Source organism: Lepidochelys olivacea (genome assembly GCF_965140295.1).
Source record: "Lepidochelys olivacea isolate rLepOli2 genome assembly, chromosome: 13".
NCBI classification, from domain to species: domain Eukaryota; kingdom Metazoa; phylum Chordata; order Testudines; family Cheloniidae; genus Lepidochelys; species Lepidochelys olivacea.
This window is the reverse complement of record NC_140423.1, coordinates 15940629-15962883: the sequence shown is the minus strand read 5'-3', so window position 1 is coordinate 15962883 and position 22255 is coordinate 15940629. Positions and strand designations below refer to the sequence as shown.

The 22255-nt window shown below is 41.0% G+C and overlaps 1 protein-coding gene across 1 annotated transcript; it reads right to left on the bottom strand.

Moving 5' to 3' along the window:
• Positions 1-4808: 4808 nt before the first annotated feature.
• On the bottom strand, positions 4809-22029 carry KCNG1 (potassium voltage-gated channel modifier subfamily G member 1). Its single transcript, XM_084645704.1, has 3 exons — positions 21772-22029; positions 12752-13556; positions 4809-12212 (listed from the first exon to the last, which is right to left on the bottom strand). The coding sequence occupies exons 2-3, from the start codon at positions 13508-13510 to the stop codon at positions 11442-11444; spliced, it is 1530 nt and encodes a 509-aa protein (XP_084501830.1). The 5' UTR covers positions 13511-13556; positions 21772-22029; the 3' UTR covers positions 4809-11441.
• Between the last annotated feature and the right edge of the window lie 226 nt (positions 22030-22255).

Below are 22255 nucleotides of genomic sequence, written 5' to 3'. Positions count from 1 at the left end.
TCTACTATGCAATTATTAAAATATCTTGTAAATGAAGAAGTGTAAGATGGTCCCTAAAACAAGTGTGGCCCAGAATATTCAAATTTCAGGTGCCCAGGGGACTGAGTGAGTTTTTGTGTGTGCAAATTTTTTTGTGTAGGGGGAGCCTCTTCTAGAGGGCACACCTAAACATATATAAACCATATATAGTGCAACAGGAGGTAGCCGTTTCTCTAGCAACATACAATTTATCTGAGAAAGTTAAAAGCTAAAGTATTACCATGTGATTAAAACATTTATCAATTTACAGAGAAACAGATTTATTTATTTATTTTTTTGCTCAGGCGTGATGGGAAGCAGCTAAACAGGTATTGCTCCTTTGGTCAAAACAGTTCACCAGAATTCGGGACCTGGCAGGGATGTTTCCATTTGGGTGAGAAATGATAGGTCAGATATATCCTCAGTGTAATCTTGTTTTATTTACAAAAGTGTATATAAAGTCCTTGTTCTCTGAACACAATAGAAACAAACAGCATCAAGCAGTTTCCTTGCTCAGAAATCCCCAAGTCTGCCACTCCAGAGAGCTCTCTGTTTTTATAGAGCATCTTTAGTTTTTACATTTTGTGCAAAAATGAAAATATATACTAACAAGTAACTAAATTTTAATGAAAGTACCAGTGTCATTTTTTCAATGTGCGCAATCTGTCCCTCTTGGGTTGATTTCTGAATGTGCTTTAAATTTACATAGCTAAACATACTCCAATAAACTCTTTCTGGCATACAGAGGTTACTTAATGGTATATAGGGGTTTGTGTGTAAATGCATCTCAAATTTCACTTCAGCCTCCATATGTGAATAAATAAAGTTATGAAAAGATGCTGAAAACTTTAAAAATCATCCTGAAAGACTGAGTCACTGAGTTTGGCAAGGATAAATTTCATATTGATGGTAAAAAGAACAAGAGTACTTGTGGCACCTTAGAGACTAACAAATTTATTAGAGCATAAGCTTTCGTGAGCTACAGCTCACTTCATCGGATGCATAGAATGGAACATATATATACATACACAAACATACAGATAAACAATGCCCCTTTGCCATGTACATTGGTCAAACTGGACAGTCTCTACGTAAAAGAATAAATGGACACAAATCAGATGTCAAGAATTATAACATTCATAAACCATAAACTTGTTTATGTGTGGGGGGGTGGGGAGAAAACCAGGATTTGTGCTGGAAATGGCCCACCTTGATTATCATACACATTGTAAGGAGAGTGATCACTTTACATAAGCTATTACCAGCAGGAGAGTGGGGTGGGGGGAGAGAAAACCTTTTGTAGTGATAATCACCCATTTTTTCATGGTTTGTGTGTATAAAAACGTCTTCGGTATTTTCCACAGTATGCATCCGATGAAGTGAGCTGTAGCTCACGAAAGCTTATGCTCAAATAAATTGGTTAGTCTCTAAGGTGCCACAAGTACTCCTTTTCTTTTTGCAAATACAGACTAACATGGCTGTTACTCTGAAACCATTCATAAACCAGTCGGAGAACACTTCTATCTCTCTGGTCACGCAATTACAGACATGAAAGTTGCGATATTACAACAGAAAAACTTCAAAACCAGAGTCCAGGGAGAGACTGCTGAATTGGAATTCATTTGCAAATTGGATACAATTAACTTAGGCTTGAATAGAGACTGGGAGTGGCTAAGTCATTATGGAAGGTAACCTATTTCCCCTTGTTTTTTCCTACCCCCCCCCCCATTCCTCAGACATCCTTGTTAAATCTTGGATTTGTGCTGGAAATGGCCCACCTTGATTATCATACACATTGCAAGGAGAGTGATCACTTTAGATAAGCTATTACCAACAGGAGAGTGGGTTTGTGTGGGGAGAAAACCTTTTGAAGTGATAAAAACCCATTTTTTCATGGTCTGTGTGTATAAAAACATCCTCACTGCATTTTCCACTTTTATGCATCCGATGAAGTGAGCTGTAGCTCACGAAAGCTTATGCTCAAATAAATTGGTTAGTCTTTAAGGTGCCACAAGTACTCCTTTTCTTTTTGCCAATGCAGACTAACACGGCTGCTACTCTGAAACCATACAAACTGTGAGAAGCTAATTAGTTAAGATGAGTTATTATCAACAGGAGAAAAAAAACTTTTGTAGTGATAATCAAGATGGTCCATTTAGACAGTTGACAAGAAGGTGTGAGGATACTTAACATGGGGAAATAGATTCAATATGTGCAATGACCCCGCCACTCCCAGTCTCTGTTCAAACCCAAGTTAATGTTATCTAGTTTGCATATTAATTCAAGCTAGATACCATTAACTTGGGTTTGAATAGAGACTGGGAGTGGCGGGGTCATTGCACATATTGAATCTATTTCCCTATGTTAAGTATCCTCACACCTTCTTGTCAACTGTCTAAATGGGCCATCTTGATTATCACTGCAAAAGTTTTTTTTCTCCTGCTGATAATAGCTCATAACTAATTAGCCTCTCACAGTTTGTATGGCAACTTCCAACTTATCTATCTATCTATCTAAATCTTACTATATGTTCCATTCTATGCATCCGATGAAGTGAGCTGTAGCTCATGAAAGCTTATGCTTTAATAAATTGGTTAGTCGCTAAAGTGCCACAAGTACTCCTGTTCTTTTTGCGGATACAGACTAACACGGCTGCTACTCTGAAACTCCCTAACCCTAATCCTAACCCTAACCCTAACCTTGATGGTAGGCTTCAAACTTGCTTAAAAACTTTAAATATATCAATAAAACATTGTATTCAACTGATACTTATTGTAGCCAGGGAAACTAAAGTTCAGTGATTCATTTTAATAGCAGAAAAACATGGATTTTTTTTTTTAATTCTCTGATTAATCACGGAAAACTAGGATCCCTGTTTATCACTAGGTTACAAGCCTCTGGAGTGAAATACCATGAATGGGCTGTAGATGGCAATGTAGGATGCATAAATCTGAATCCTGAATTTGACTCATTCTTTAACTCTCCACTGATGAAAATCATTATCTATGTATCTCGTAGACTGAAGCACTGTTGCAGTGTATATTTTACAAATCACAGAACCTCTAGCTTTTAGCAGGACTGAACACAGCTGCTCCTGTGGTTTATCATGGATCTTCTGAGGCTGGACCTTTTTAAAATGAGCAGTATAAACCTCTACAAAGTTTACAAACACTGACTAGAATTTTGGCTTACAGTGGAAAATTGCCCATTGGCATTGGATATCAGTTGCATCCACTAAGCCTGTGTGAGCAGCATGGCCTTGTGAGTGTTTATGAGTTGCCTTGGTTTTGAACCAAGCGGCATCTATAAATGGAAGGCCAGGGAACCAGTAATGGGAGAAGATGTGTGTATGGACTCATGGTAGTCCCCAGTGCAGAAAAGTGATATCAGTGCAATTTTTGTGTACAGACAAGGCCTATGGTGGGGCAAGGTGCTAACCTTAATTTATACTTCTTTTCTTTAGGTGCTCTTTCCATGCTTATACCATGCCCTCTTTTACTGTCATGTCCATTTTTTAGTTTATTCGCCCTATTTCCACCACTCCCTAGAAGTAAAATAATTTATGACCCATTTACTTTGCCACACAATGCCTCACTCTAGTGCTCCTCTAAAATGTACCTGCCTAGTTTCTTAAAATACCCTTTATACTAGCACAGCATTTGGCCTATTTTGCTTTGGGTTAATGCTGCTTTTACACTCCACAGGGTATGGCAATTGGTGACTCTTGCAGTGAGTCATCTTTCCCTGGGATGACCTGATAGATTTCACTGTAAAAGCTGTAGGATGAAATACATCAGACTCTTTTATTAAGTATTTAGCTAATGAAAATATGTATGTACTGCTTAGATTCATAGCTCAGCAGCTGTATGTCTTAATGTAAGACATAAACATGTCTTAAACACTGTATGTCTCAAAACACAATATCCAGCTACCATCCCAATATAATTAACTGTGCAGGAAATACGTGCATGTCCATATACTTAGTGAAGTGCTTATTGCAGAAACATATACTGAGCTGTGGAGCAGAAAGTGATATACATCTAAATATGGAAATACTTGCTGACCCGCTGTACTTTACAGAAGTTTCAAAAATTGACAACTCTGTAGCCTGGGAAGCAAACAACCTTGGCTTTTAACTCAGATCCCCAGATGATAGTATGGAGTAATACTGTGTATTCCAAGTTCGCCACTTGAGCATCAGATTTGATGCATGCTAATGACCAAATTTTCCAGCTGTTTTTTGGACTCAAAAATAAAAGTAGGAACAAAATGATTACCAGAAAAAGAGGCTTGGGTAAGGAGAAGCTGAAAATTTGGCCTTAAGGTGCTAAGATTTTACAGTGCCAGAACTAACTTCAGAGAGTCACATGGGTATACAAAGCCTATCAGCAGGGCTACAGGGTAACAATGTGGTTGTGGTAGCTTGTATACATGTAACACACATTCTGTAATTAGTCTGTTTGGGTCTCTGTGCTTCTAGCTAGGACAGAACTTTATTTCTGTTCAGGTGACATTCATTTCTGGATTAGGTGTTTGAGGCAGAGAGGAGGCAAAATAGCTATTGGACAGAGAATGAGGAAAGATCTGCCAATATCATGTGAGCTTGCTAGCTTTCCTCATCAGTAAGGGCTGTAGCTTATCAGCTGTGCTTTCAGCATGGTTAATGGTGTCCATGGTGATTTCTGTGGAGGATTTCAGAGAATATGAGATAATGGAGCATTCCAAAGAAAGGCAAAAGAAACAGACACAATAGTAGGAAGTTGTCATTTTATTAATTATTTTGGGTCAGATTCTGAACTCCTTCTTTAATCAATACACAGACAAAATGCCCATTAACTTTACTGATGATGGTTAAACTTGCATACACTGGTGGGTCAGTGCCAAACAGATAACCAATATTGTCCCAAAGGGACAGTAACAGTACAAGTCAATACAGAACATGCACAGAGCCTGCATGCTGCAGTGAACTAGGTTGAATTTTAGAAGGATCTCATCTAGTCTCTGTTGCACTCCAGGTTTTCAGACTGCTCATTACCATAGCATCTCAGAAGGCAATGAAGGAACAATGATAAGTAAATGAGCTGGTGGGTCTAGCGTTAGGCATTTTAAGCATTAGTATAGAAATATGCCCTTACAGGCTTTTTTCCCAGTGTGGGGCAGGATTTATAAAACATGACTCCAGTTTCATGCCCTGTGACACTACCTGATCTCTGGGAATGGCTCTCTTTGGGTATGTCTACACTGCAATTACACACCTGCAGCTGGTACATGCCAGCTGACTCAAGATGTTTTAATTGTGGTGTAGATGTTGGGGCTTAGGCTGCATCCCAAGTTCTGGGATGCTCCCACCTTGCAGAGTCCTAGAGTCCGGGCTGCAGCCTGAGCCCAAATGTCTAAACCGCAATTAAACAGCCCCTTAGCCGGAGCCCCTTAGCGCAAGTCAGCTGGCATGGACCAGCTGTGGGTTTTTAATTGCAGAGTAGCCAGACCCTTTGTGATCTCATGTTGGAGATCTTCTGTTGGAGACTTCAAACTCACTGTTCCATAATACACTCTACATCCTAGTTTTAAACACTGATGGTTTGTATTTCTGAGACACGAGGCCTAATTCATCTCTGGGATAACTGGATGCTGCAGCCCTGCAAAATCCTCCATGGGATAAGCAATTGAAAAGGGCTGTTAAAATGCAGCAGCTGGGACATCTGTTAATTCAGTCAGTTCCAGGCTGCTGATTAATAGTATAGCTGATTGATTGATTGATTGACTACATTTATAGTTCATTATGAAAAATGTTCAGAACACCAAATAAAAAAGCTTAGCCAAAGTTTATTGTTTAAGACATAGTAGTACAATATGAAACAGACATACATACCTCTCCTTTTGGAAAGAAATGTTTATTTCACAGCATTTTCACCTTACACAGTAGGTGGTCTTCAAAATATACCCCCAAAGTCACTTATATTTATACTACTGTTGCTTGCAAGTTAGAATGCACTTTGTGTCACCTGAGATCCAACCCACCAGTTTGCCGAGTTCCTTGTGGTTCTGTACCTTCCCTTATCTCTCTTTTGGATACTACATTTTAAACCAGTTGCCCATGAAGTTACCAGGACAAGGACATAGAATGAATGTATCTTGCCTTTGACAGCCTTTATATTTGCTAATGGCAAAAGCTACATTTAGCTTTGCAGAGTATGGTGGGGTATATATCTTGACATAAGTGAGCAGTGGAAAACATTGTGGGAAAGATGTAATACAAATTGGTTAACATAACTGCCCACATGCTGGGTATAATACAGTATTAATCTGGTATGCTCTACGCCTAACATATATGTGTTCGCTAACAAGGTGTAAATTAAAATGGCCATGTGGACAGTCCCTTCCACGACCCTAGAGTAAACAGTTCAGGTTCTAGTTAATACCATTGGCTGATCTGTTCTCAGAGATTCCTCCTCCCATCTTCTAATTTGTATTTGGCACTCTTTAAATTTCGTTTTTGATTGAATATGTTCATTTCAATCTGCACAGATTTGGGAGTATGCTGTCCAGTTTTCAGTCTGTTCTGCTGTGCTAACTTCTACTGGCAAATCTGTGAGTGGGATTTGGTGTTTCTTAGCTTTATCAGAAATATTTATCAGTTTCTTTGTTTTTTAACTCATTAACTTTTTTTTTTTAAATTCTCTCCTATAATATAGGGTATAGTTAATCAGTGGTCAGTCCTGAATCTCTTAGTATCTGTTATCTGCTACTGTGTTATTTAGCTGCTCTGAGTTGATAGAGGCCAGCTCCTTTCTGGGCACTACATCTGGATTTAATGGGCACTATGTAATGACTAGGATGTTCAGTAAGCAATTGAATGGGGGATGAGGGATGGAATTGGTGGTACTGTACAACTGAAGACTTAAACTGTTGTTCAAGGGTTAGTACCTCCTCACCTATGATAGGGTATTTTTATTGAAGTATCCTGTAAAGACTAACTCTTATCAAGAGACAAGAAAAGCAGTGGAAAAGAGGTACTGTTCCACCACAGCAATTTTTAGTTTTACATCAATCTGAACACTCAGCTAAACTCTGCCCACACGTCATGAATGTGCAGGATGTGCCAGTTTTCCTTCTCAGACACGTGTACTAGATGATGCATGAATCCATGACTCAGCCCTGCACAAAAGGTTTTTGTTTAATAGGACATAGCCAAAGGCATTGAATATTCATATAGGAAAGACTGAGAGTACAATGGAATGACATTACAGTGGGACCCAATTCCTACATCTGCCACAAAGGGAGATTTCCCTGAGTAAGAATTGCAGGACACGGTTCATGGTGAAGTGGCATTGAGTAAACCTCTAGTAAGGGAAGTATAATGCAAGTCTCCCATTCTTCCAAATGCATGGCAGTGTGCAGATTGCCACTGCAGTCAACGATCCACATCAAATGATGTTCAGTGAGGGAAAATCAAAGAGAACCTCACTGTATCTCTATTTTTTTGCTATAGAAATGTGTTTAAATGATTTTAAATATATATTACACTGATCTGCTGAATTTTATTTTTTGCCACTTTTGAGAAAAGTGGGAAAAAAGAAGAGATTTTCAGGAGTGTAATTTAATGAGTTGTCATCCTAATTGGAAATGCAGGTCTCTGCGGGGATTCTTCTCTTCACTTGAACTCCCCATCTATTTCCTATTCATTCCTTCAATTTCTCTCCCTGATTTCTTCTCTTCTCATTCTTACTTAGTTTTACAAACAATTTTAAAGTTATGTTCTGACTGGCAGGGGGAATGCGTAAGTTTCTGGCTCTCAGAAACACATGAGAGAGAGAGTTCCTGTACTCAAGCTGGTGAATTGGCACTTAGAGCCTAAGGGTGCACTAGAAGTACATAGGCAGATAGAGAGATTTTGACTCCTGACTAATGCTCTCTTCTGTAGCCAACCTGCTTCAGCTAGTGATGTTCATTGCCCAAATCCTCTCTCCCAACTGGTAGTCACTTCCTACGTGGGACCTCAGAACGTCAATCACCCATGTAAGTTCTCCCACTTTTGCTTTCTTTGCACCCTCTTCCATCCCTCCCTTCTTGCAGCCAGGCATGAGAAATGTGTCACCAACAGAGGATAAAGGTGAATGAAAGTCTTCGTCCGCTCTGAGATTTACTCCACTATTGCATCATCATCTTGCTCCACTGATGACACTTCAGCTGCTTGTAGTAGCCAGCCTGCATTATAAGCAAGCACATGAAAATATAAAGAAAGCCCAACTCTTTATTCATCAAAATTAATATAGCTACTACCATTCAATTTGAAAATATACATACTATTGCTGTATATACAGGATAATACAAATAGCAAAGCGAATCCAGCTCTAGTAGGATATTTGACAAGTACCACTTTTTATCAGTGGCAATTTAAACAATTCCTTTGTACTTCATGAAAGCACAGAGTGTTTTTAAAGGAACTTTTTGTTAACTTCACATGCTGTTAAAAAGCAAGAAAGGAAAGCTATCAGACTCAGTAGCTGTCAGCTGTGTGGCTGGAAACATTTCAGAGTCAGCTTTTGAATCAATCTACAATTTCATAAATTTGTCTACAAATTGAGATAATACACTGTAAAGAGTTATAATAATTTAAAATCTTCAGGCTTCACAGTAGAAACTGGAATTCAGCATGTGGGATTCATGCTAATGTTGTGTTCCTAAGACATATAGCTGTATTAATTTAGCATAAGAACTACAGTATGTATCACTTTGCTGTAAAACATAAGCAATTTGTTACAATGATTCATAGTACAACATGTTGATTCTCGTACAAGTTATTTGTTGCCAAGTGCAAAATTACAATGGGCTACATCCTGAAATCCTTACTTGTTTCCTACTCAGGCAAATCCCCCTCCGGCTTGGTGCTTAGTACCCACCCTTAAGGATTTGACTCAAGTCATGACTTCAGGATCTGGCCATAATTTTACAACAGAAAAAACAATATCTGAAATACACTTACTTAACGCTGATTTAAACTTACTTAACGCTGATTTAAACATAAATTGATGAAATTAGGCCAAATCCTCAGCTGGTGTAAACTGGCATAGCATGGAGCTCAGCAGAGGATGTGGCCCATAATCTCTTGATTCATGTTTATTTTGACATACAGCTTCTCCTTTAGGGCCCAGTCCTGCAAACACATACAAGTAATTTTACTCTTTCAAATAGTCCCATTAACAAATCCTTTTATAATGGATGCTAATACAAAGGAATAAAGACCTCGAGTGCTTGTGTTGTGGTTAAAGTTACAGCTGGTCAAAACATTTGGAATTTTTTTGATGGAGAAGGGACTATTTTTTCATGAAAAAATAGTCCCTGTTTTTTTCAACTCTAATTAAAGCACAAGAATGGGGGTCAGCTAGGACTATAACCCACTTCTTCTAGGTCACACAATTGCTGTGACCTTGGGCTACTCATTTGACTCATCATGTCTCAGTTTCATTGGAATATTTACCTGTATCACAGCAATTTTGTGAAGCTTCATTCATTAATGTTTGTAAAGTGCTCTGAGAACTCTGGTTAAAAAGTGGTAAGGAGGTTTGAACTATTATTTCTTAGTAGGAAAACATAAGATGTCTATTATGATAATTGTATACATCTAATATTATTTTATTATTATTTATAACTTAAGTCAAGTCACTGTAACATGGAGACTTGGCCATTCAGTGTAGGCCAATACACTAGGTTTCACCTTTCACAGACAAAAATTCAAGTGAAGATGAGTTTTGCATTTCATCCCCAACCTCTTTGATATAAATGACAAAACCATCATACAGTTTAACACAATTGGAAGTCCCTGTTTGAGAGAGATCAGAGACCAGAACAGGGATTCCGAAAAATAGGTTTAAGGTGAGATGGCAGAGATGCTGGGAACTTTCATATTTCTTGGCTCATGACAGTTAATGAACAGGAAATTGACATTGTTCTTTTAAACTGGGAAACTTCACCTAAAGTTAAGATTTTCAACACAATACACACTCTCTAAGAGACAAATCAACCAATTTGATTTCTTTGTTAAAGTTCTGGACTTTGTCTCTTGAGCTGCCATATAGCCCAAACCTGCTCTGATTGAAATGAATGGGAAGTTTGTCATTGACTTCTGGGGGAGCCAGATCAGGACCCAATCCTGAAAGCCTTATTCACCCATGTGGTCCCATTGACTTCAAGAGAACAACTTGTTTTTGGACTAGTAAAGTAAAAGATGCAGGATCGCGCTTCTTTAGTTGTCTTTAAGTTTCCCAAAACAATTTTTCTTCAGTGCTATGATGCCTGCTACAAGTAACAGTGAAGGAAGAGCTAATTAGCTGAAGGCTTTCCACCTTATAGTCTTGAGTCACTGGAGACTGACTTAGTCTCCCATGACTCAATTGGTATTATTTCCTTTTTACATCACTGGCAACTTGTTGTAATACTCCTTGATTTTTTTTAAAAGAAGCCAGATGCCATACAGTCAATGCACAGCACCAGAATCAACCTGATTAGTAATGCTGCAGCTTCATCTAGAAACAGAGTCTTTTTAATTTCTGTTTTCTATCTGGTTTAAAGGGATAACATTGAAACAGACATCATTACTATGATGTTATCATGCACATTTGGTTTAATTTGCAGCTAGCTACCTCCTTGTCATCTGTACTGGATGTCACAAAACGCAAGACCCTCTCACCCATCACTGGGAATATTTTGTTGAACTATATCAGAGCTACAGTATAAGCCCATTTAAGTTTTGAAGCTGCTGAGCTATAAGTAATTACATCTTCAGCACATGCCTGTCCCAAAGCACGCACAAACCAATAGCTCCTCTTCATTGTTATTGTTATTTTCAGGAAAGGCTCACAAGGAAAATACTATGTTTGCCTGCCCTAAATGACACACACCTGGTTTAATCCTCTCCAAGGGCACAATGGGTAATTTACATACTTGGTTAATTCTACTACAGTCAATGGAGGTACACTGGGGATGAATTTAGACTTGAACTTGTTATCTTTATAGTATTTATATACATGAAGAAACTAAAGAAGAACTTATTTAATTATCAAAATTAATACCTACATAATGTCTTGGTTGGAAAAGGGCACATCACTTTATATTACAAATACAACACAGCCTGTGTCAAGTATGTATTTTACATTGTTCTCATTTCAGTCAGAGAACTCAAATTCCTAATATCCCACTGCATGATCTCATGGGGAAAAACTGTCTTAACTGTACATTTTGTTGAAAAGAAAAGAAAAAGCCTTTAATAATAGGCTTTTAAAACCACATCAGCTTGATGGCTAAAACCCCCTTTCTTGCTATTTGTATAAAGATTTCTTTAAATGCTTCCAAAGCAAATGGTAAGATGGGATCTCTGACTGCATAACTTTGCCCAATATCAGACAATTATGGCAACTTAAATTTCAGTTGTTGTCCCTAGTCTCAGAAGAGATACTGGGAAATAAAATGTCACTCCTTTGTGATTCATTACTTAGCTGAGACTTAGTTTTTAATAAGAATTGTGCTTTCCTGAACATGAGTCTTTCCTGCTCTTGCTTCAGCTCAATGTAGGAGCGTGAAAACGTGTGGAAGATGGAGGTGACTGGAAATGCCATGAGGAGAATGCCACTCAGAATGCTGCTTAAAGCCACCACCTGGCCTGGAATGCTTCTGGGAACCATGTCGCCATAGCCTACTGTTGTCATGGTGATTACTGCCCACCAGTAGCACGCAGGGATGCTGGTAAACTCCTGTGAGTCCGCCATCTCATTCTCAATGACATACAAGAGCGGCGCAAAAAGTGCAATGGCCACGCAGAGGAAGAGCAGCAAGAGTCCAAACTCCCGGGTACACCTGCGAGCGGTGAGTCCTAAAGTCTGCAGGCCGAGAGAGTGCCTGGCCAGCCGCATGACATATAGAATCCTCAAGGCACGGAGTATGCGGAGCACCAGACCTACTTTGTCCAGATAGATGTTGCCAGAGGTTGGCTTTTTAAAGCCCACCGAAGTGGTATCTACTAGTAAAGTGATATAATAGGGCAGAATGGCAATAATGTCAATCAGGGTTAACGGTCTCCTCAGAAATACAAACTTGCTCTTTGCCTGAATGAATCTCAACACGAATTCCAAGGAAAACCATGCCACACAGACAGATTCCACGATGAAAATATTGTAGCACATCTGGGAGCATTCACCCTAGAAGAAAGAGAAGGAGTTTATACTAAGTAAATGAACAGTCACTGTTTTAGTTGGTAAAGTGACAGGAATGATATTTTTTTGGTCTTTAAAGCCATAATATTAAATGAATTGAAGCTGTATTAAGGGGTAACCAGTTTGGCAAATCCGCTGAATTACAAGCTAAATACAAAACTTACCAGACCCCCAATACTTCTTCCACTGAAGTCAATGGCAAAACTCCCCTTGACTTCAGAGGCAGTGAGGTCTGGCTCCAACTTCCCTAGTTTCTATCAGTAATTATGGTGTTCTTAAGCAGCACAAACAAAGCTTCAAAAATTCATGATATGGCTGTCCAGAAGAATGCATATTTACAAAATGTTTTTGTCAGAGAAAAGTGTCATTTACAACTTTCAGTATCTTTATCTACAGGCCTTATCCTGCTTGCCCTGAAGACAATTACAAAACTCCCACTTGCTTCAATGGGAGCAGAATTAGGCCCTGTATTTGCTTTACTTTTTCCAAAGAGTGATGTTTTACCATCCTGAAAGTCAACTTACTCTCTCCTCCTCCTCTCTTAAGTCGGGCATGGTGCTGATGGATAGGTTCACTGCAGTAATGGTCACAAACAATACAGACAAACATGCAAATACTTTCCCAGGAAGCCCCGACTGAGGCCTCTCCACCATGTCTTGTAACTTTTTCATGCACAGGCTGGCTCTTGTCTCTTCCACTGTTTCACCTGGGTTTTCATTCTCTATGAGGTCGTCCTCCCTTTCGTTCATTTCTGTAAACTCCTCCATTTTTTGCAGATACCTCCTCTTGCAGCACCATTCCAGACTGTCCTCCTCAATGCCCCAGTAGAGCAGCTCCTCTTGGAAAGAAAGAGCGCACATCTCTCGCATGAGCCGAAGCTTCCCAACCCGCAAAAATGTCAGGATTGTCCTAAATGCCCCCGGGTTGCGGTCGAAAAAGAATTCATTGCACGTCACATCGTAATCATCGCAAATGTTTAAAATGTCATCAAAATTATTACAAAATTTCAGTTGGCCCAAGCGTGTCAGGGGAAACTCATCAAGTGTGGTCCAGGGCAGCAAGTATTTAATGCCCCCTACATTTATGATGATATGATGCTTCCGGTCCTCAGGTTGAATGCTTTTAAAGAGATCCTCTTTAGGGTGAATTAGCTTGGCTCTTTGGTAAAAAACTCCCTTGAGGGTTTCTGTTTCTGGAAAGAACGTGTGGTTGAAGGAGGTATCTGAAGCACAGCTCAGGGCGCTATAGTCATAATCAGAATTTTCTCCTGTTAAAAGAGTCATTTTGGAAGCTAACTTCACATCCCTTAGACACTCCAGCAAGAGTATTCTGCAACAAAGAAAATACAGATGTTTGGTGTTAATGTATATGTTTGCCCTCTGGATCTGAAACAAAGATGGTGATTGAAACTTGACTATCTATAGGGCTGCTAAAGAAATCACAGAGAAAATGTATGCCTGCAAGTGGCTCTGTATATTTAGCAGAATGCGAATGTAAAAAAGAAGTTATCGTACAGACATGTAGAGTTCAAGTGTGTGGTGCAGAAAAGGAATTGGAAAAAAGCATTCCTGTTTGTTTACTATATGTAAAAATCTTCTTAAATATTTTAGTAACAATTACGTACATATAAAAGAATCCGAAGTTGATTATGATGAACTTCACTAAGTATCCTTGTCTGTTCAAGCAGTCTTAGACTGCTTTCAAGGAAGTCAAATGGAAACAATGTTGACAAAACATTTGCACTGCTATTCATATATAATGCTTGCCAGTTATGTGTAACTGGACATATAAATAGCATGACAGCTTGCTCTCTGGAGCCTCAAACCTTATTCAGAGAAGATAGTTTAATAACTTTATATGAATTTCATACAAATCATATACTATTCTTTGGATTCAATAATTTTGTTTAATAGACATTGTTCTCACTGTACTGCTAATATATTTAATATAGTTGGAGCAAAGGTACCTTTCTCTGTCATTCTAAGAGTCTTCAAAAGGTTCTTATGATATGGTTCTGAAAATATGAAGGAGCAAATTCTGCTCTCAGTTACACTAGTGTAAATTTGGAGTGACTTCACACAAGGAATGGAGTGATCTTGGGTTCATGCCCATATAAAAATTTGGCCCTGAAACTGCTAAACTCTCTCTGCCTAACTTGCTGCACTGCAACATTCACTTGAATTACTTTGGAAGGTGGCTGTCACATAAGAAAGGAATATGCCACGCTGGCTCTAGATTTCTCATCTGTATATTCAGCCACATTTAACATGAGTAGCTATTTAATTTTATTGGGTGGGGGGGGGGAAGTGTTTTCACTGAAAAACAATTGAGTGCAATAAATAACTAGTAATCACACTTGCTAGTCACAGGCTCACAGAGGGGCAGCAAATATTCCATGCTCCAGCCTTCCACAACAATATATTTTTGCTGCATGTGCTTGGGACACTTACTCTGTCTCCTTTAATGGGTGGGGAGGGAGACAGCAGCGACAGTAGGCTCCATTAGACACAGAACTACTCTTCTCTGGTGTTAAAGATTATGAATGAAGCCATTTATTTTAAAAGCTTGCATACTTATAGCCAGAAGCACCACAAGTATCACGCTGCAGAACAGCTGCATTTCAATCTCAGCATGATGGGCTGCTCATGCATGTCCAAATTCTCTGTACATGGCAGACTTTAATGTTACCATTATCTCAGCTATTCTCTACGCTGAAGTTTAATCCCCCTTCCGGAGCTAACCTTTTCCTGTTTCCTCATGGCAGATGGACTCGTGTTCTTGGTGGAGTGATACCTTCATGCCTCTGACACTTCTCAGTATAAAAGGAATTCAATAATCACCTGCCCTTAAAGAGAAGATGGAGGATCCTGGGTAAGGAAAACCTATGTAGAATACACAAGTATAGCCAAAGCTTCATTCAGATCCTGCTAGAGCCACAGCACTCTTTCCTGGCCTGAGGTAAGCAAAGAGGGCTTTGTCGTCTTGTTTGTATCATGGAGTAGGATCTCCACTGCTGCTCCCCCGTGCTCCATGAACACAACTCACAGGAAAGGTGCCAAAAACTCCTATACGTTCAACTTTCCCTGCCTTATTACACAAACTCTCATTCACAAAACTGAGCTCTAAGTTGTTCTGTCTTGGCCAGGAACATACACGTATGGCAATGCCCAAGGCAAGAGAAATACAATTCTAAAAAATCTTTGGAACTGAAAGGCGGAGAGCAAACAAAGGGGCAAATCCACTGGTTGTTAGGCAAGGTTCAGTAAGTGTCTTGCCTGAATAAAGACTGAGTAATGGGCTATTGATTGACATGTCATATTTTCTGCAGAAACATTAACACAAAATGTAATCCTATGTAAAAAGACACTGTCAAGGTTCCTTCCCCACTCTGAACTCTAGGGTACAGATGTGTGGACCTGCATGAAAACCTCCTAAGCTTACTTTTACCAGCTTAGGTTAAAACTTCCCCAAGGTACAAATTAATTTTACCCTTTGCCCTTGGATTTCCACTGCCACCACCAAACTTTATCTGGGTTTACTGGGAAACATAGTTTGGACACGTCTTTCCCCCCCAAAATCCTCCCAACCCTTGCACCCCACTTCCTGGGGAAGGTTTGGTAAAAATCCTCACCAATTTGTATAGGTGACCACAGACCCAAACCCTTGGATCTTAGGACAATGAAAAAGCATTCAGTTTTCTTACAAGAAGACTTTTAATAGAAGTAAAGGAATTACCTCTGTAAAATCAGGATGGTAGATACCTTACAGGGTAATTAGATTCAAAACATAGAGAATCCCTCTAGGCAAAATCTTAAGTTACAAAAAAGACACACAGACAGGAGTAGTCATTCTATTCAGCACAGTTCTTTTCTCAGCCATTTAAAGAAATCATAATCTAACACATACCTAGCTAGATTACTTACTAAAAGTTCTAAGACTCCATTCCTGTTCTGTCCGCGGCAAAAGCAGCATAACGACAGACACAGACCCTCTGTTTTTCTCCCTCCTCCCAGCTTTTGAAAGTATCTTGTCTCCTCATTGGTCATTTTGGTCAGGTGCCAGCGAGGTTACCTTTAGCTTCTTAACCCTTTACAGATAAGAGGATTTTTCCTCTGGCCAGGAGGGATTTTAAAGGGGTTTACCCTTCCCTTTATATTTATGACAGACACGCTCTGGGAAATTCCAGCCAATAGTGAGATTATTAGTGAAGCTTCATGACAAGTGACGGTTCTCTGCCATTACCTACTGGTAAAGCTGCAGAGTTCAGATAAGCTAATAAATCCTGTATAGAATGACAGCTGCACTGCAAAAGTTTGCACCTGCAAAGAACAGAGGTCAAGAGGTGCAAATTTAGAGGTCATTTTTCAAAGATTGGCTCCAAGGGTAGGTTGGTGTTAGCTTCTACTTCTCAGAGAATGCTTTTACTAACAACCAAACTTGCAGTTACCCTGAGATATAGTCCTACCATATAAAGCATTCCCATTGACTTTACAGCTAGTCTACTAGTAAAGTACTCCTGAGATGATGTTCTCTGTGAGAATGATGCCCTGGGGAATTCAGGCTATAACTCCTGCTGAGATGTGGGAGACCCTGTCAGATGCTGAACTGACACCCACACCCCCTCCTTCAGTGTTCCCCAGTGTTCTGTTTCAAAAAAATGTTTTATTCTTACCAACTTGACTGTGTCTATTGTGGGGTTGGGCCAAAGGGAACGCTGATACGTTTACAGTTCCTGGAAATTGTGAATAACCAGAAGAGGAGTTATATTAACCGTTTTCCCTTCTGAGGTAAGCAAAGAGGGCTTCTGCTATATCAGATGATGTGGGTTAATAACAGCTTATGCCCTTAATTGCAGCCAGAAAAAAAATGAGGAGGCAGCTAATCTCTGTGATTGGTTTGCTCTCCCAGTACATCCACTGATACAACGTGAGGAAATGGGAGAAAAAATGTAAATGTTATGCGTGTGTCAGGCTTGCACTGTAACCCACAGGCACCAACTGTGAAATCATTAAGCCATAAAAATGCGTTTTCATTGCCTTCCCACCTCTGTCTCTGTATGTGTGCAAGACAACAGGCCAAATTAATCCGTGATGTAGCCCACTGAATGGCTGGGACTATAAAACTTGGCCATTGGCTACCCTTTTCCTGTAACGAGAGGTTGAGAAGCCTAGATAGTACAACTAGATGCTACAATGGTGGGTGCCTAGTAGATATCCATCTCTACATCTCATTTACCTCACATGCAAAAAGCACAACCTCCCAACCATCCCTATGTCTGGCTGAAGCTGAACATAGGCAAGCCACAGGTGGTAACATTTGGAAGGTGGGAAACACTTTGAACAGCTAGCTATCACTTTTTGTTTACCCTCCATGGAAGAAGTCTACCCCAAAATGGCCAAACTGGTCCACAACATAAGGTCTTCTCAATGCTGCTGGACTCATGGAGAGTGATGAGCCACAAAAATTATTTTATTTAGGACTAGCCAGAAAACTGAACCCTACCCTCCACATTAGGCTATTACCACTGGATCTAGGTATGAACACTCCATCATCAGCAATGCTTCAATAACTCCAGAACGCAGCCGCTTTCTCTTCAGCAACACCAAATTCGCCAGGAGCACTTTGTTGCGTCCATCCATCCCCGTTCCACTCACTACCCTGATTTCCTGTGGAATACTGTGCCAAAACTCAGAGCTAAGCTTTATGGCCTTACAGGGGATTGTCCCAAGGTACCTCAGAGAGCGCTGTGACAACACCACCCTCCACAGCTGCTTTTCTCAGGAAATGTGGAACTGTCAACGTCCAGGATGGATCTCGTGAAAGCAGAAGACAGGACATTCTTGGCAACAGGGCCAAGTCTCTGGCACTCCTTACTGGGGAAGACCAGAATGGCCACATATTCCATAATCTTCAAAATGAGGTTTAAAACTCACTCCTTCAACTTGGCATTCCTGGAAATGTGGCAGAATATGACAAAGAAGGGGGAAAAAAAGGGAGGAGAAGGAGGCAAGAGAGTAGAAGAAAATCAAAGATAATAAAAAACAAGCCCACAGTCCCTGACTGTGTGAAGCAGGAAGGAAAATGAAACAGTACAGTGTTAGTATGTGCTGTTTGTATTATTCCTTGGGAGGCACGCCTATGCTCTGGTTATAGGTGTTGCCAGAAGACCAAGATGGTCAGGAGAAACATGACCAACTGCAGATTTCTGTTGCTGAAAAGCTCATCAGCAATGAGCAAATTCTATTCACCTCTCAAGGAACACTATACTATAAGCAAATATTACGAGTGTGCTTTTTCTTTAAAAGATAGGTAAATTCAGCCCTTGTATTTGTGTAAAGTTTCCATTCAGCAATTTGACTTCTATGCCCTTTTCAAAGAAAATGTCAGTTTGAAAATTAAAAATGTTCTGTGGTTACAAGGAAGCTACAACAAAGCTCGATAACAACCAAGTCCATCCTTGGGGTAACTCTACTGGCTGCAGTGGATTTATACCAGGAATGAACTTATCCCATTTCAGCCCAACCCAAATAGTGTATAAAAGCAATAAGCTACAACCATATTTTCATGACACACAACAGACCAAGAACCAAGCAACACTACCATGATAGCAAATCAGCCTTGTACCAGTTCCACAAAAGCACCGTAAAACATCAATTTCAATTAAGAGATGTTTTAAGTCAGACACTGCATCTGAACATTAACGCATTAGACAAACTAGTCAGCCCAGATCAGTAATTATTCTGCGTGATGAGACAGGTCAAGCTCTAAACAGGTCCTCTTGTATTAGCCTGCTCTACAGAAACAGCTCTGGGTAATGCCCAGTGATAAAAATCCACTGGCTCCTTTCATTGCCTTTGAGACAACACTCTCTCTGTTCTGAGTGGACTGGGACTTGGGAAATGTGGGTCCTGTTCCTGGCTGTGCTGCTGGCCTTTTGTGTTACCCTGGGCAAGTCACTTGTCTCTGTGGCTCTCTTCCCTCTCACCCTTTTCTGTCATGTCTATTTAGCTTGCAAGCTCACTGGGGCAGGGGCTGTCTCTCACTGTGTTTGTACAGTGCTTAGCACAATGAAAGCTGTGATCTTGTTTGTGACCTCTACGTGCTACTGTTATACAAGTAATACATAATAACAAATATTCGTGTGTGTGTGTGTGGGAAATATCCTTGGTTAACTTTGTTAGGTTGCAGTTGTGTGTGTGTGTGTGAGAGAGAGAGACAGACACAACCTCTTCAGAAATATCTCATGCTCAGTTTGTGTGTTCTTATCAATTATGTTCAGTAAGTAAACCAAGTTAGAAATCCATTTGATTGCTCTGATTATCCCCACAATTGAGGGAGACTATCAGACTAATTAAGTTAGGGGGAAGGGATTATTAAGGATGCCCTTCTAAAGCAAACAGAAACAACTAGTTACTTGTTAAAACTCCAGTTCCAAATTTTTCTGAATGTCCTCTGCAGCATTTTGATTTCTGCAGTGCATCTCTGATGTAATCAGAAATCCTGCAAGAAGCCTTGTTACTGTTCTGTTGCAGAGACAAGTCAAAGTTGTGCCTGGATAAATAACAACAGTGCTAGGGGGACATGGGTCCTATAAAGCCTATAAAGTATCTGAATAGTTCCCCAGACTTCTGTCCCAAGTCTGGTTCCTAGTACTTCTTACATTTGCTGCTGTTTACCATTTCCTCTTGTAAAACATGTTCCAATGCAGTACGACTACTTATATAATTACCTCTCCAAAAAAGGCTCTGCCATAAAAAGCTTTCCTGCCATTTAAAAATTATCCCTGTGTTATACTTCTCCAAATGAAAAAAAAAGGAAAAGTTCCATATGCTTCTCAGGCTGTATTGGAAATCCAGCTTGTTATTCTCCAGGACCTGAAGCTCATCGATCCACCATATGGCGCTCACACTAGAACACCTGTCTGAGGCTACCATTCTGAAATACTCCAGACTGCAGGGACACAACAACTTATGTAGTGACAGGGTACTCAAACTTCTACTCTACTTACAAACACACCCTAAACATTGCAACCTAAGGAAGTTCCTCAGCGATATGTTTCCCCCACTAGATTAACTGTTATTACTTCTCATCAAAACAAGACTTGGAAAAGTTAGTTTCTGACATTAAAATCATATTAATAAATATATCCTATGAAAATAAATAAGCACATATCTGCTGCTCTGTTTGATCTGGTGCAAGCAGTTATACTTAAGGCCAGGGCATGTTATGTTGTGCTAACCCACAAACTAAATGCTGACTTTCCTTTTATTTGAGCATGTTACTGAGACTAATGCTTCTGTCAAAAAACAATCAAAAGAGAAGCAACTTTGCCAAAAAAGAATCCCTATCTTCCTCAGAGATTACTTCAGTATTGATTATAACTGATAACTTGCTTTCTTACTTCCAAATAGTTTTTTCATTGTAAGGAATTTTAAATGAGATATTATAGTAAATTTTAAGCAGGGTTTTAATAAGTAAATGAGATTTGTAGTGTGTTTATATAGATATAAACAATTAGTTCACCTTTTGCCATCGAAATGAAAAGTGAACACTGGGTACTCATAGTACATATAGTAGCTTTCCCCCCCAGTATAACCCTTTCTGATGGATAAATAAGACTGAAGCACACTACTACTTGTTAAAAACAGCTTTTAAGACAATAAACACAAAACAAACAAAAAGTCATGAAATTAACAGGATGAAACAGAGAACTTAAAATAATTAAAATGAACTGGATAAAGGACAATCAGAGCCCGGGCAAAGGACACACGACTCTGAAAGTCAGGAAATCGCACTGTGGAAACAGACAGCTCAGAGAGAGGGAACAAGACACGGAGAAGGAAACAAGGAATGAAAGCGGATGTAAATAAAAAGCCATGTCTAGCTGATGGATTAGCCGAGGCAGCTGTCGGCGAGGCTCTCAAAGAAAGGAGGGAAGGAAACAGAAAATAGGCTGGAAAGCAGCGGAAAGTTCAGGAGCTCCCGGCACTTTCACTACCCGGATAAGCCACTTTAATGAGCTAAAGAGCCATTATTTTAGTGCAACAGTAGGAAACGGAGGCCGGGTGAAGGAGCAGGATTCCTCCTGTTAAATCCCTGCTGAGGGCTAAAACCTGTTGCTTGAACGAGATGTGTATGAGTCTGAAATCATCATCCCAATGTTCCGGGGAAACGATCAAAGCCTCCGGCCAAGGGGCAGCCTCCCAGGGCTTTCCGGCCGCGGCGGTGGCTCTTGTCCCATGAGTGCTGGTGACCTGGGGACTGGAGCGAGCGTAAAAAGCAGCTGGCTGCCCTCTGGTCTCTTTTTGTCTCCACCGATAAACAGCCTGAAAGGGAGAGACCCGGGGAGGGGGGACGCGCGCTCAACGCTCTTCCAAAGAGCCGCAGCCAGGCAGGGCTCCAGCCCCGGCGGCTCGTCGCGGGGGAGGAAAGTTCGCTAGAAACTTGCCCGGGAAGTTCCCGGACGCGGCTGGGCAGGGAGCCGGGGAGCGCAGCTGTGCGGGAGAGGGGGGCCGCGCTGGGCAGGGGAACGGGACGCGCTTACTGTGCTGTGGCGGCTCCGGCCGGCTGGGTCCGTCCCCCGAGGAGCCGGGCAGGCGTGGAGGAGCCGGGCAGCGGCAGCAGGAGCAGCGAGCGCGGCGGCTCCGGAGGGAGCCTGAGCTGCGCTGAGCAGGGCAGAGGCACCGCGCCCAGCGCGCAGGCGGCGGGGCTGGGGCTGCGCCCACAGGACGCTCCCTGCTCCAGTCCCTTTGACGGAGAGGGACAGAGTCATGGTAACCGTGGCTCGCGTCGCAACCGGCGGCTGCCGCAGCAACCAGGGCCGCCCGGGAGCCGCCGGCACGCTCCGGAGAGTCGGGCACCGCACGGGCAGCCGGCAACACCCGCCAGCGACAGCCGCGCACCCGCTCCACCCCCGGCCCATGCAACCTACCGCAGACGCGCACGGGCGACCGGCGCGTGCCCATCCCGCACAGGCAACAGGCCGCCGCACACTCTGCAGGCTTGCACCCCCCCCTCCCCCGCGCGTG

Bases quoted from the DNA above. Each gene is read 5' to 3' on its own strand.
- KCNG1 (XM_084645704.1), bottom strand. From the start codon at position 13,510: ATGACTCTTTTAACAGGAGAAAATTCTGATTATGACTATAGCGCCCTG. The intron at 12,213-12,751 runs GTAAGTTGACTT...TCTTTCTTCTAG, and splicing joins TAAGAGAGGAGGAGGAGAGA to GGTGAATGCTCCCAGATGTG.